The sequence below is a fragment of the Bos indicus x Bos taurus genome, chromosome 21, assembly GCF_003369695.1.
Source record: "Bos indicus x Bos taurus breed Angus x Brahman F1 hybrid chromosome 21, Bos_hybrid_MaternalHap_v2.0, whole genome shotgun sequence".
Classification (NCBI taxonomy): Eukaryota; Metazoa; Chordata; class Mammalia; order Artiodactyla; family Bovidae; genus Bos; species Bos indicus x Bos taurus.
The window spans coordinates 66,782,049-66,794,364 of record NC_040096.1 but is presented as its reverse complement, the minus strand read 5'-3'; the positions used below and the strand labels follow the sequence as shown (position 1 = coordinate 66,794,364).

Sequence of the window (12,316 nt, the reverse complement as noted above, 5' to 3'; positions counted from 1 at the left end):
TGCTCTCCATCATGGGAACAACAGGGTGCCCATCCATGGCGCACCCACTGCACCCCAGGGGCCAAGGCTTCCAGGGATTAGCTCAGGGCATCCTTCCGTTTCCTTGTTGTAGAAGAGACAATAACGAAGCACAGAGAGGCTGCGTAGTCTGCTCAGAGTCACACAGCCAGCAGCTGACTGTGGCACAACAGACAACCTGCTCCACGTCAACTATACCCATTTCCAAAGCGGGCATTTTCCAACATAGTTATAACTTGATTGTGAACGTTTCTCCAAGGTCATCCATACCCATCAGTTTTTTAAAAACAGCTTTATGAGACATACCTGATATGGAATAAAATGAATGTGTAAAGTACAATTGATACCTTCTGACATCGGCATGCACCTGTGAAATCACTCTTACCACGGAGATGAGATAGTGAGCAGACTCATCACCTGAAGTTTCCTCCTTCCTACTCCTGTCAGCCCCACCCCCAGGCAACCACAGATCCTGAGGGGTTTCAGCTCGCACTTCCTAAAATGTTATATAAATGACTTGGCATAATTTCCCTTGACATAATTATTTTATGTATAAAACATTTACCAAGATAGGCCACAACCTGGGCCATAAAACAACAAATCTGAAAAAGAATTCAAATCATGCCACGTACTTCCTGTGACCATTGTGGAATTAAATGTTAGAAATCAATAATAAATATCTGGAAAACCTCCAAGTACTTAGAAAGTAACACATTTATAAATTACCCATGGGTCAAAGAAGAAATCAAAAGGGGAATTAGAAAGCTACTGATTTACGGTAATAAACATGTGTACAGCAGTTACTGCCTGCCAGGTGCTGTCTTGGGCCGGTTCCCAAAACAGAATGAGCCCACATTAGGCCTTACAACAGCTCTGTGAGGAAGACACATACCCATTCTGCGGACACTGAACCCTGAGGCCCAGAGAGAGTAACGAGTTGCCCCAGTGAACAGAGAGGCAGTGGCAGAGCTGGGATTTGAATCCAGGACACCTGCCCCCAGGGTCCGGCCCTGGTGTCCGAGCTTACCAATGGAGGGACACGGAAAGGTTTCAAATGGAGAAAGATGGTCAGATTGCCCTGACAGCATCACTTTGGGATGAGTTCAACAAATACTCAGCAGCTAAGTCTGCAGGACTTGAAGATATATTTATTAGACATAGCATGGTGGAGGAAGCAGGAGAAGGCTGGGAGTTAAAGAAGTGAGTGGAGACCACCGGGGTAGGGCTCCGTGGGGCTCAGGCCAGGAGGGAAGGTGTCCACACGCTGAGAACCCATCTCTATCAGGGGACAGGCTGGGCCTGGCAGGAAAGCACAGGCAGGAAAGGGCGCCTAAGGAAATGCCTGTGCTGAAGCTCCCCTAGAACACTGATGAGCAAAGACACCAGTGTTTCAGGTCGAAGGGAGACCATGTCCCAGCCTGCGTGGGCAGGCCGCTGGCGGAGTTGAGGGTTAGAGAAGAGCGTGGCAGGGTGTGCAGTGGGAACGGAGGACCAGTGGGTCGTGGGGGCGCCCTGCAGGCCTGGTCTGTCTCCCAGGAAGGATGGGGTGTCCCACAGGGTCTGGGGCGTGTGTGCGGGAGCGGGAGACACGGCCAGATCTGGTTCTCACAGCTCGCCCCAGCTACGGGGTGGGGGACACACGCTGGACACGCCAGGGCAGAAAGACGCGCAAGGCGGCCACGCGGCTCTGGAGGTCTCGCAGGTGAACAGCGGCGTGAGGGGGTTGGGGCGGGCTGGGGACAGACTCCAGGTGCCCGGGGCGGGGGTGATGCAGGCGGGGGGGTGGGGGGGGGGTGGGGGGGTGATGCAGGCGGGGGGGGGGTGGGGGGGTGATGCAGGCGGGGGCCGTGAGCGCGGCACCCAGGCCTGGAGGCTGGAAGCGCCCTGGCGCCCAAGAGGGTACGGGGCGGGAGCGGCAGGGGAGAGGGGACCACGGCCGGCCCGGGCCATTGGTTTGGAGCCGGCGCCGGGAGGAACGGGGCCCGAACCGTCCTGTCCTCGGCGACCGCGGCCAGTAGGCGGGCGGGCGGCAGGAGTTTGGAAGAAGGGGGTTAAGGCTTGGGGCTTGCGGGGAACGCCGGGTCCACAAGCGGCCGCTGGAGGAGAGGAGACGAGGGCCCAGACACCGGGGATCTCATCGCCGGGGCTCTGAACGGCTCGTCTACGCCAACTCTTAAACTTCCCCGGTCGCGGCAGCGGGGCGGAAAGAAGGAAGCGGGCCGGGCCGCCGGAGGGGTGCCCGCCGACGGTGGCGACCGAGAAAGTTCGGCGCCATCGCCCCGGCCGCTCCCCTTGTCCTCCCCCGCCCCGCCCCGCCCCCAGCCCAGGCCGCAGGGAAAACCCGGGCCGCCTGCCGGGAGCTGCCACCCCATCTGAGGTCAGAAACACGTTTTACTCCTTCCCTCGGACGCTAACCACCCCCACCCACCCTCACCACGTGGTTGCTGGTTTCCAGTCTGTTCTCCCCGTTTTAACGGGACTCGGGACGCCCCGCGTGTCACAGCCTCCCAAAGGGGGCTCGAGCCCCAGTGTGAGAACCCTGTTCCTGGAAAAGCTGGGTTTCTCTGGAGACTAGGAAGTGGAGGGAGTCGTCAGTCAAGTTTGTTTACATCCTAAGGAGCTTCCAGATTGTTCCCAAGAGCGGGGGGTGGGGTGGGGGTGGCAGTGGTAGAAGGCACTGGAGACAAAGGAGACCAAAGGAAGGGGATGGCGAGGCGGGAGAGGCCTGGGCAGGGCAGGGGTGCTGCTCGGAAGCCTCGCCTTCCTGGATCGCCAACGCCCACCCCCCCCACCCCCGTTATTGACCGGGCTGAAGACCCAAGATCCTCCCCCACTCGCCGCAACCATCTGACACTCTTCTAAACACTTTTAGGATTCCCATTTAGAAATTATCCTTTAAAGTAAGTTAATTACCCATACCGTGAATTATATACTTCATGTGTGCCGGTATGTACTCAGTCGCTCAGTCGTGTTGGACTCTGCAACCCCTTGGGCTATGTAGCCCGCCAGGCTCCTCTGTCCATGGGATTCTGCAAGCAAGAACACTGGAGTGGGTTGCCATGCCCTCCTCCAGGGGATCTTCCCAACCCAGGGATGGAACCCAGGTCTCCTGCATTGCAGGCAGATTCTTTACCGCAGAGCCGTCCACCATACGATATCTCAAATTACACAGAATAAGTAAAAGAGATGGGCCTTACAAAATTATGATGCGTGCGTGGGTTGGGTGAGCATGAATCATCACCAAGTCCCAGAATTCCAGACTAGGGCCTGCAGTGCGTTGAAAGATGCGGTTTTAAAACAAACCCAAAGTAGGTAACAGGGAAGCCACCGGCTCATTGCAATGCAGGAAGCCTGGGTTCGATCCCTGGGGTCAGGAAGATCCCCTGGAGGAGGGCATGGCAACCTACTCCAGTATTCTTCCCTAGAGAATCCTCATGGACAGAGGAGCCTGGGGGCTACTGTCGCAAAGAGTTGGACATGACTGAGCGACTAAGCACAGCACAAAGGAGGAACAAATGCCCAAAGAACTAAGTAAAAGTGGAAGAATTCGGGACTGTGTCCCTTTCAACATTTACCCCCTGGGCGCAACGGGGCCTAAGGACAGGACATCCCCATACCGGAGTAGAGGCCTGCCTTGGGGTGGGGGAATGGCGGTTTGTTCCAGGGCTCACCTCTGGTTCAGAACCAGCCGAACGGACCCACGAGGCTCTGGAGCTCCCCTCTGCTCCCCCTGCACACACGCTGGTCACCCCTCGCTCACAGACCGCTGCACCCCACAACCAGGTTCTGGCTCTGAGCCTCCGCGTTAACGAGGCTCTGGCAGGCACTTGTTGCCTTTATTCCTAGGGCCCTGAACCTATAACCGCTGTCCCTGGCAAAGAGATGCGCCCTAGACCCCCTAATCGCTGCCCGGACCCCCCCAAACCCCTAACCATGGACCTAAGCCTGCGATCAAGGGCCCGAGCATATACATGTGACACGGGACTGGACCCCTCACCCCGGCTTTGATCCCCTAAACGCGGCCTCAAGGCTCAAAACCTAGCCCCAGGCACGCAGTCTGGGAGTCCCGATGCTGGGAGGATCCGGAGTGCACACTATCTGGGGACACGCTTTAACCACCGAGAGTTTACTTTTCTGGACTTCCCAGAGCCGCTGGCACGGGCGATCAGCCCCCGGGGCCTGGACAGAGATTGGGTCGGGAGAGCGTTAGGCCGACGCGCGCCGAGCGGGGTTGGCGGGCCCGGGATGGGAGGCCGGCGAGGCGCAACACGCCGCGCGCGGGGGCAGGTAGGGTCGGGAACTGCGGCCCCGGAAGGCGCGAGACCAGCCCGAACATTCCGGGTCGCGCAGGCGCACTGCGGCGGGCGCGGGCACGCTTGGCACGCAGACGCCGTGAGGCGTGGGAGCCCGCGGCGCGGCCCCGAGGAGGGGGCGGGCGGCCTCCAGTACGCAGGCGCAGGCGCGCGGCCGCGCCGGCGGTTGGGGAGGGTTCTTCCGGAAGGTTCGGGAGGCTTCTGGAAAAGGCGCCGCGCGCTGGGCGGGCCCGCCTCTATATAAGGGCGGCGCGGGGGCGGTGCGCCAGTTGCCTCTGCGTCCCGGTGCTGCGTCGCTGCGGATCCCGTGCTAGTCCTTCAGCCAAGGTGAGGGGAGGCGGTTGTAGGGGGACGTGGGGATCCAGGGACGGGTGGGCGGCGGCGAGGGCAGCCCCCGGGGCCCCCTGAGGTCGGCGGGCCCGGGGCGGCCATGATTAACCCGGCAGGCCTCGGGCCTGCGGCGGTCTCCCGTCCCCTCCCCCACCCGCCGTCGGGAGCGAGTGGGCCCGGGGCTGCGGGGGTCGTGCGGGATGGTAAGGGCCGGGGTCTGCGGCCCCGGAGTGGGGTCCCCGGGCCGCGGGCGGGGGCGCCCGAGCGGAGCGGCGGCCGCGCGGCCGGCGTGGGCTGCGGCGGTGGCGGCGGCGCCCGGCCCCCGGAATGAGGTCATCCTTTGTCAGCCGGCTCCTCCCGCGCGCCCCGGGCTCGGGAGCGGGAGCGGGAGCGGGAGCGAGACGCGGCGGGGAGGGGTCCGGCCGGTGGCTTCACGGGCTACGCGTACTCCCTCAGATGCCCGAGGAGACCCAGGCCCAGGACCAGCCGATGGAGGAGGAGGAGGTGGAGACTTTCGCCTTCCAGGCGGAAATTGCCCAGTTGATGTCACTGATCATCAACACTTTCTACTCGAATAAGGAGATTTTTCTGAGGGAGCTGATTTCAAACTCGTCCGACGTAAGTCTCTCAATGTGGATTGGGGTGTTTGAAAGGGGATTGTTTTAGGGGGGATGTTGTGCGTCATCACGTGTCATCTTTTTAAATAGGCCCTGGACAAGATCAGGTACGAGAGCTTGACCGATCCCAGTAAGTTAGATTCTGGGAAAGAGCTGCACATTAATCTCATACCGAACAAGCAAGATCGAACCCTCACCATCGTGGACACCGGCATTGGGATGACCAAGGCCGATTTGATTAATAATCTGGGCACCATCGCCAAGTCCGGGACCAAAGCGTTCATGGAGGCTTTGCAGGCTGGCGCTGATATCTCCATGATTGGCCAGTTTGGTGTCGGGTTTTATTCAGCCTATTTGGTGGCTGAGAAAGTGACCGTCATCACCAAACATAACGATGATGAGCAGTATGCCTGGGAGTCTTCTGCAGGAGGGTCCTTCACAGTGAGGACTGACACAGGTAGGCACCCGAGAACAGGGTGGGGTGCTGTAGGCACTGGAACCCCAAAGGAGGGATGAAGTTTGTAGTTTTTTTTTTTTTTTTTCTTTTCCTTTTTAAAACCTGTTTCTCTGGAGGGTGATAGCATGCACTTGTGGCTGTTATCTTGGGCAAGGCCGTTAACTGCCCTCAGACTCGTCCCAGTTGTAACCGCAAGCTTCTGCTTCGTAGACTTTTCGGATAACTGCCCGGGAGAGCGAAATAGTATTTTTATTTTTTTGCCTTGATCAGGCCATTGTGATTGAAATTGGACTCAATCTCTGGACTTTCTTTTCAGGAGAACCAATGGGACGTGGAACAAAGGTTATTCTGCATCTGAAAGAAGACCAGACTGAGTACCTGGAGGAGCGGAGAATAAAGGAGATTGTGAAGAAGCATTCTCAGTTCATTGGCTATCCCATCACTCTTTTTGTGAGTTCCATGTATCCTGTATATGTACGTTACTAAAGTAACTGAACTGAAATCCTGTTAGTCCTTAGTGCTTTTCATAAGAGATCCAAACTTGCATTAATTCCTGGGCTGGTGGGTCGACTCTTGTCAAGGTTCCCGGAACTGTTAAGATCCTTCAGAAATTGGTGAGTGGCTTCCTGGCTACTAGTGTTTCTCAGGTGGCGTTGGTGTAAGTGCTGCAGTCTCCTTTAGCTTTTTTCCCCCGGTTTTGTGATGGAGAGGTGACAAGATTTGTCCTCCTTTGAAGGTGGAAAAGGAACGTGATAAAGAAGTTAGTGATGATGAAGCAGAAGAGAAGGAAGACAAAGAGGAAGAGAAGGAGAAAGAAGAAAAGGAGTCTGATGACAAGCCCGAGATAGAAGATGTTGGCTCAGATGAAGAGGAGGAAGAGAAGAAGGACGGGGACAAGAAGAAGAAAAAGAAGATCAAGGAGAAGTACATCGATCAAGAAGAGCTGAACAAGACAAAGCCTATCTGGACCAGAAACCCTGATGACATCACTAACGAGGAGTATGGAGAGTTCTACAAGAGCCTGACCAACGATTGGGAGGATCACTTGGCGGTCAAGGTGAGTGACTAAGTGCTTCAAAACGACCATCCCTGCACATGTTTGAGGCAGCATCCTGTTCCCCGATGCCCCATTCTTTGCCCGGAGTCATTGTTAGGTAACTCTGTAATATATGGGGCTTTTTGTTGGTTTAAGTTGTTTGCCCTGTGTTAATCTTGATTGTTTTTACAGCATTTTTCAGTTGAAGGACAGTTGGAATTCAGAGCCCTTCTTTTTGTCCCAAGACGAGCTCCTTTTGACCTGTTCGAAAACAGAAAGAAGAAGAACAACATTAAGTTGTATGTTCGCAGAGTATTCATCATGGATAACTGCGAGGAGCTAATCCCTGAATACCTGAGTAAGTATAGTCTTGATACAAAGAACGATGACTGTTATTGGTCTGAGTGATTCATCTTGTCAACTCTGGTTTTTAAACTAAACATGGGGGAAAGCGTTCATCTTTGGATTTTTGGGTTTACAAATTAGTCAGTTTTTGTCTTTGGAGTGACTGGTTGCATTTGGTCTGTTTTTCAGATTTCATTAGAGGTGTGGTGGATTCTGAGGATCTTCCTCTGAACATTTCCCGTGAGATGTTGCAACAAAGCAAAATTTTGAAAGTTATCAGGAAGAATTTGGTCAAAAAGTGCTTGGAACTCTTCACTGAACTGGCAGAAGATAAGGAGAACTACAAGAAGTTTTATGAGCAGTTCTCTAAAAATATTAAGGTTGGTTAGAAACACATTTGACTATTATGAGTAGTAATCAAACTGATTTTTCATTTGAAATAATTTGAACACAGAGAAAGTCTTCTTAAAGCTAACAATGTCTTTCAGCTTGGAATACATGAAGATTCTCAAAATCGGAAGAAGCTTTCAGAGCTGTTGAGGTACTATACTTCTGCTTCTGGTGATGAGATGGTTTCTCTCAAGGACTATTGCACAAGAATGAAGGAAAACCAGAAACACATCTATTACATCACAGGTAACTTACAGGCAGTAAATGCGCCCGTCGATCTTTGTGTGATCCCATGGGAACAGTTGCATGTGTCTTCTGCCCGTGTGGTGGTACACGTAATTTAGTAGGTGTTAATCTAACAAAAATAAAGAGATTGCTGTTAAAAGATCTAAAACTTTGGCTTCTTAGGTGAGACCAAGGACCAGGTGGCCAACTCGGCCTTCGTGGAGCGCCTCCGGAAGCACGGCTTGGAAGTGATCTACATGATCGAGCCCATTGATGAGTACTGTGTGCAGCAGCTGAAGGAGTTTGAGGGGAAGACCTTAGTGTCAGTCACCAAAGAGGGCCTGGAACTTCCAGAAGATGAGGAAGAGAAAAAGAAACAAGAAGAGAAAAAGACAAAGTTTGAAAACCTCTGCAAAATCATGAAGGACATTTTGGAGAAGAAAGTTGAAAAGGTGTGTGAATAATCTTTTCTTTTATTTTTTGGTTACTAACCCTTCTTAGGGGTGTTAGGTGTCTTTTGAACAAGTCACATATACATAGTCCTTAAGATTTTTAAAGACATGCGAACTTAAAAGGAGCTTAAAGCTTCGGATTTGTAATAGTATTTGCAAATAGTATTTCTGATTCATTAATACTCAAGTTCCTTAAATATTCAAATAAACCTGGTATCAAGTACTGAGACTAGAACATCTCTATGCCCAGTTATCACTATATACTTTTTTTTTCCTGATGAAAGGTGGTTGTGTCAAACCGGTTGGTGACATCCCCATGCTGCATTGTCACAAGCACATACGGCTGGACAGCAAACATGGAACGGATCATGAAGGCGCAAGCCCTGAGAGACAACTCCACGATGGGTTACATGGCTGCCAAGAAGCACCTGGAGATCAACCCTGACCATTCCATCATTGAGACCTTGAGGCAAAAGGCAGAGGCTGACAAGAATGACAAGTCTGTGAAGGATCTGGTCATCCTGCTGTACGAAACAGCTCTCCTGTCTTCTGGCTTCAGTCTGGAGGATCCCCAGACACATGCCAACAGGATCTACAGGATGATCAAACTTGGTCTCGGTAAGCCTTACGCGAGTGCTATGTGTAATACCATTGAAGAAAAAAACCCAAACACATGACTGTTGAAAAGGGTGAACTTTCAGCAATTTCAACAAGTTGGGGTCTCTTGTTCCATTTGTGAAACGCTGAAGTCACATGAGTTAAAAGGGGGTAAGTAAGCATTTTCCGTCACGTACCTTGTAGTTCGCTCAGCCTTGAGAGTGGGTATGATGAAGCTGTAGTGTTGGACTAATTATGTGGCTTTAAGAAGCCTAATGCGTGTTTTTTGTTTCCTTTAAGGTATTGACGAGGATGACCCCACTGCTGATGACAGCAGCGCCGCGGTCACTGAGGAAATGCCACCCCTGGAAGGAGACGACGACACGTCCCGCATGGAGGAAGTGGACTGAGCGCTGCCGAGGGTCGCTCTGCTGTGTTCAGCGCTCTGTCTCCATTCCCTCCAGTGTGTTTTCAAGTATTTCTTTATTTTTGTTAACATTTAAAAATCTGTATGGCATGATAACTGCATAAGGGGAGGATAAGATTTCTTTATACTAAGTGTGATACTGTGATACTTTTAGCACTAAAGCAGAGCTAGTTGTTGTTTCCTAGTTTCATGTTGGCTTATTTTAACACATGGAAGTAGTTGCCGTTTGTTGTAAGGTGTGTATGTAACCTCTGTTAACTTTGTGGTCTGAAGTGTTTAGCTATCAAGCAGATTCTTTAGTAGACCAAAATTTTCTGTCACTGAAATGTTCTGAAGTATATACCTTGATGTTTAAAAGAAACACTTGTCCCAGCAAGTTTTCATCTTCTGGGATATACTTTGTAAAGCTTCCATCCCCTGTAGTTATGACTGCATGTGCCAGGCCTCTAGAAGTTAGTGTGTTAAGCTGAACCAACTTGATTGGAGTCATTGTCCATACATCGGGCTTGTTTTCCAAAGAAAAATACTGTTTCGAGTAGCAAAATTATAAGCCTGCCCAGGCATGTTGTAAAGCCGCTGGAAAGGTAACTTGGAGCAAGTTTTGTGAATGGAAATGTAGTGCTCAAGTCACATTCTGCTTCAAAAAGTTGTAACAAATACAGATGAATTAAAAGAAATGATGTGTGATGTCTTATTTGTGGGGGTGGTCCCAGAATGTAAAACATGAGGTGTGCACCTCTTCCCTAGGAGAGTCAAGGAAGCAGGTGGGTGGTGTGGCCACCCTAGAGCCTTACTGCTGCAACCTTAGGGTGCTCAGGCCACATGTGTGGGGTGAGCCTCTGCTTAAAAGACACAGGAGAATGGAACTTGCTGCTTCTGTGTCCACGTGTTAGATTTTCTAATGACATTGTGCTGTAGGATTTCAGTGTCTAAGCTGCACTTTGATGGTATTGGTGAAACAGGGGATATGCAGTACTCCCCTTTTACTGCCTGGCCCTCACGAACCACAGCTGCTGAACGCCTTCCCACCTGAAGCCATCTCTGCTGCTTGTTCTCTGGTTCTTTACTGAGCCTCAGGAAAGGTGTGTCCGGGAGGCTGCTGCTGCTGCTAAGTCACTTCAGTCGTGTCGACTCTGTGCGACCCTGTAGACAGCAGCCCACCAGGCTCCACTGTCCCTGGGATTCTCCAGGCAAGAACACTGGAGTGGGTTGCCATTTCCCTCTCCAATGCATGAGAGTGAAAAGTGAAAGTGAAGTCGCTCAGTCATGTCCAACTCAGCAACCCCACGGACTGCAGCCTACCAGGCTCCTCCGTCCATGGGATTTTCCAGGCAAGAGTACTGGAGTAGGGTGCCATTGCCTTCTCCAGTCTGGGAGGCTACTGACAGCCATAAGCAGCACACAGCAGTTGGAGAGGGCAGGGGTGAGCATTGGAGTACTTGGTGGGAGTTCTACCCAGGATTTGGACCTACAGCCTGAGAGAGGCCTGAAGAGTCCATAGACTGGCAAGTCTGTCGGATAGTAAGCGCTGGTGGGTAGTAAGTGCCTGGTAAGCAATAATCTCCTTTAATCCTTAAAATTTAATGCAGCAGCAATTTTTAACTCCCATTAGTCTAAGGAGGGCTTCCCTGATAGTAAAGAATCTGCCTGCAACGCAGGAGACCCTGGTTCAATTCCTGGGTTGGGAAGATCCGCTGGAGAAGGGGTACCACCTACTCCAGTATCCTTGGGCTTCCCTTGTGGCTCGGCTGGTCTGGTGCCAGTGGTCCTGCTGTTCAGGAATTGGTAACTGAAGGGCAAAAAGCAAGTTTTCTTACTTCCCACCTCTAGTAAGGAGACTGATTCCATTCAAATTAAAAGTATTAGATCCTCTATAAATGGTCTCCAGTGGAAAAAAAATGCCCACAGAGCATTTCCCCTCTGAATATGGAAAGTGTTTATGGCAGGCATGTAATTGGAACTGTCCCCCAGCAAGCCCCATGCCAGAGACGGACCACGGAGACCACACGTGCGCACCCCGGGGCTGAGAAGATGAGGTAGAGGACACCAGCACCTTCAGTCGTCAGGGGGTCCCCGCCTACTGCTGCCAAGTCCAGCGCGTCACACTCCTGAAACTGGTCCCACGCTGGTGAGTGTACAGAGCGCTGGAAAGCGAGATTGGTATGGTGCAAGGTAGGAATGTGCTCAGTTGCTAACTCGTGACCGACTGTGACCCCCATGGACTGTAGCCTGCCAGGCTCCTCTGTCCGTGGGCGAGAGGACTCGAGTGGGGTGCCATTTCCTTCTCCAGGGGATCTTTCCTAACCAGGCATTGAACCTGCTGCTCCTGCATTGACAGGCAGATAGTTTACCACTGAGCCACCAGAGTGGAAAAGATTTCCTCCGGGATTGTGGTTGTGAGAAATCTACAAAACCGGCACAAGGATTCATCAAAGTCCCAAGATAAGAGATCAATATACGAAATGGGATTTAAATTTTGTTAGCAGGAAAAAAAGTCATCAGTGTTTTAAAATGCCTACTACCATTTTAAAATCTGTACTAGAAAACAACAACAAATTGTAATAGTATACTAAACAGGAATATATTTTACAAGAAGCTATGCAAGACCCTGCATCTGAGAACTGGAAAGCAGAAATTAGAGACCGAGGTAAACGGAGAAAAGTGGAAGAAGCCAGACAGAAAAAACACTGCCTCCTAGTGGACTGGACTGCAGGGGGTCCAGGAGGGAACTCGTGCCCGGAAACTTGGGACAGCTGCACAGCCGTGTGTGTTTATTAAAATTCCAGCTTAAAATACACAAAATGGGTGAATCTGAACTGGGTTTTGTACATAAACAGCAAATGAAAAAAAAGCAAAGCTATAGAAAGCAGTCTATAGGGATTCAGAAGTGAGTTTGAGCACGTCCTGTGCCTCATCCCTTCACTTGTAAATCAGCTAATATAAATACTCAGGAGCCTGTTCCGGTGTTCCCTAGGTAGTGGGCTTACCAGGTGCCTGGTGTCTAACGGGCTCACTACTCAGCCGGTCACCTTGCTTGGACTCAGTTCCCCCCGTACTTTCTGCAGTGTAACCTCCTGCAAGCCCCAACCCAGGCCTCGCCCTTCTAGAA

General features: G+C 51.8%; 1 protein-coding gene across 1 annotated transcript; it reads left to right on the top strand.

Annotated features, from left to right (window-relative positions):
• Nucleotides 1–4,500: 4,500 nt before the first annotated feature.
• HSP90AA1 (heat shock protein 90 alpha family class A member 1) lies at nucleotides 4,501–9,884 on the top strand. Its single transcript, XM_027520746.1, has 11 exons — nucleotides 4,501–4,658; nucleotides 5,118–5,279; nucleotides 5,369–5,735; nucleotides 6,052–6,185; nucleotides 6,472–6,792; nucleotides 6,964–7,129; nucleotides 7,306–7,496; nucleotides 7,605–7,752; nucleotides 7,915–8,183; nucleotides 8,468–8,801; nucleotides 9,081–9,884. The coding sequence occupies exons 2-11, from the start codon at nucleotides 5,118–5,120 to the stop codon at nucleotides 9,188–9,190; spliced, it is 2,202 nt and encodes a 733-aa protein (XP_027376547.1). The 5' UTR covers nucleotides 4,501–4,658; the 3' UTR covers nucleotides 9,191–9,884.
• The last annotated feature ends 2,432 nt before the right edge of the window (nucleotides 9,885–12,316 follow it).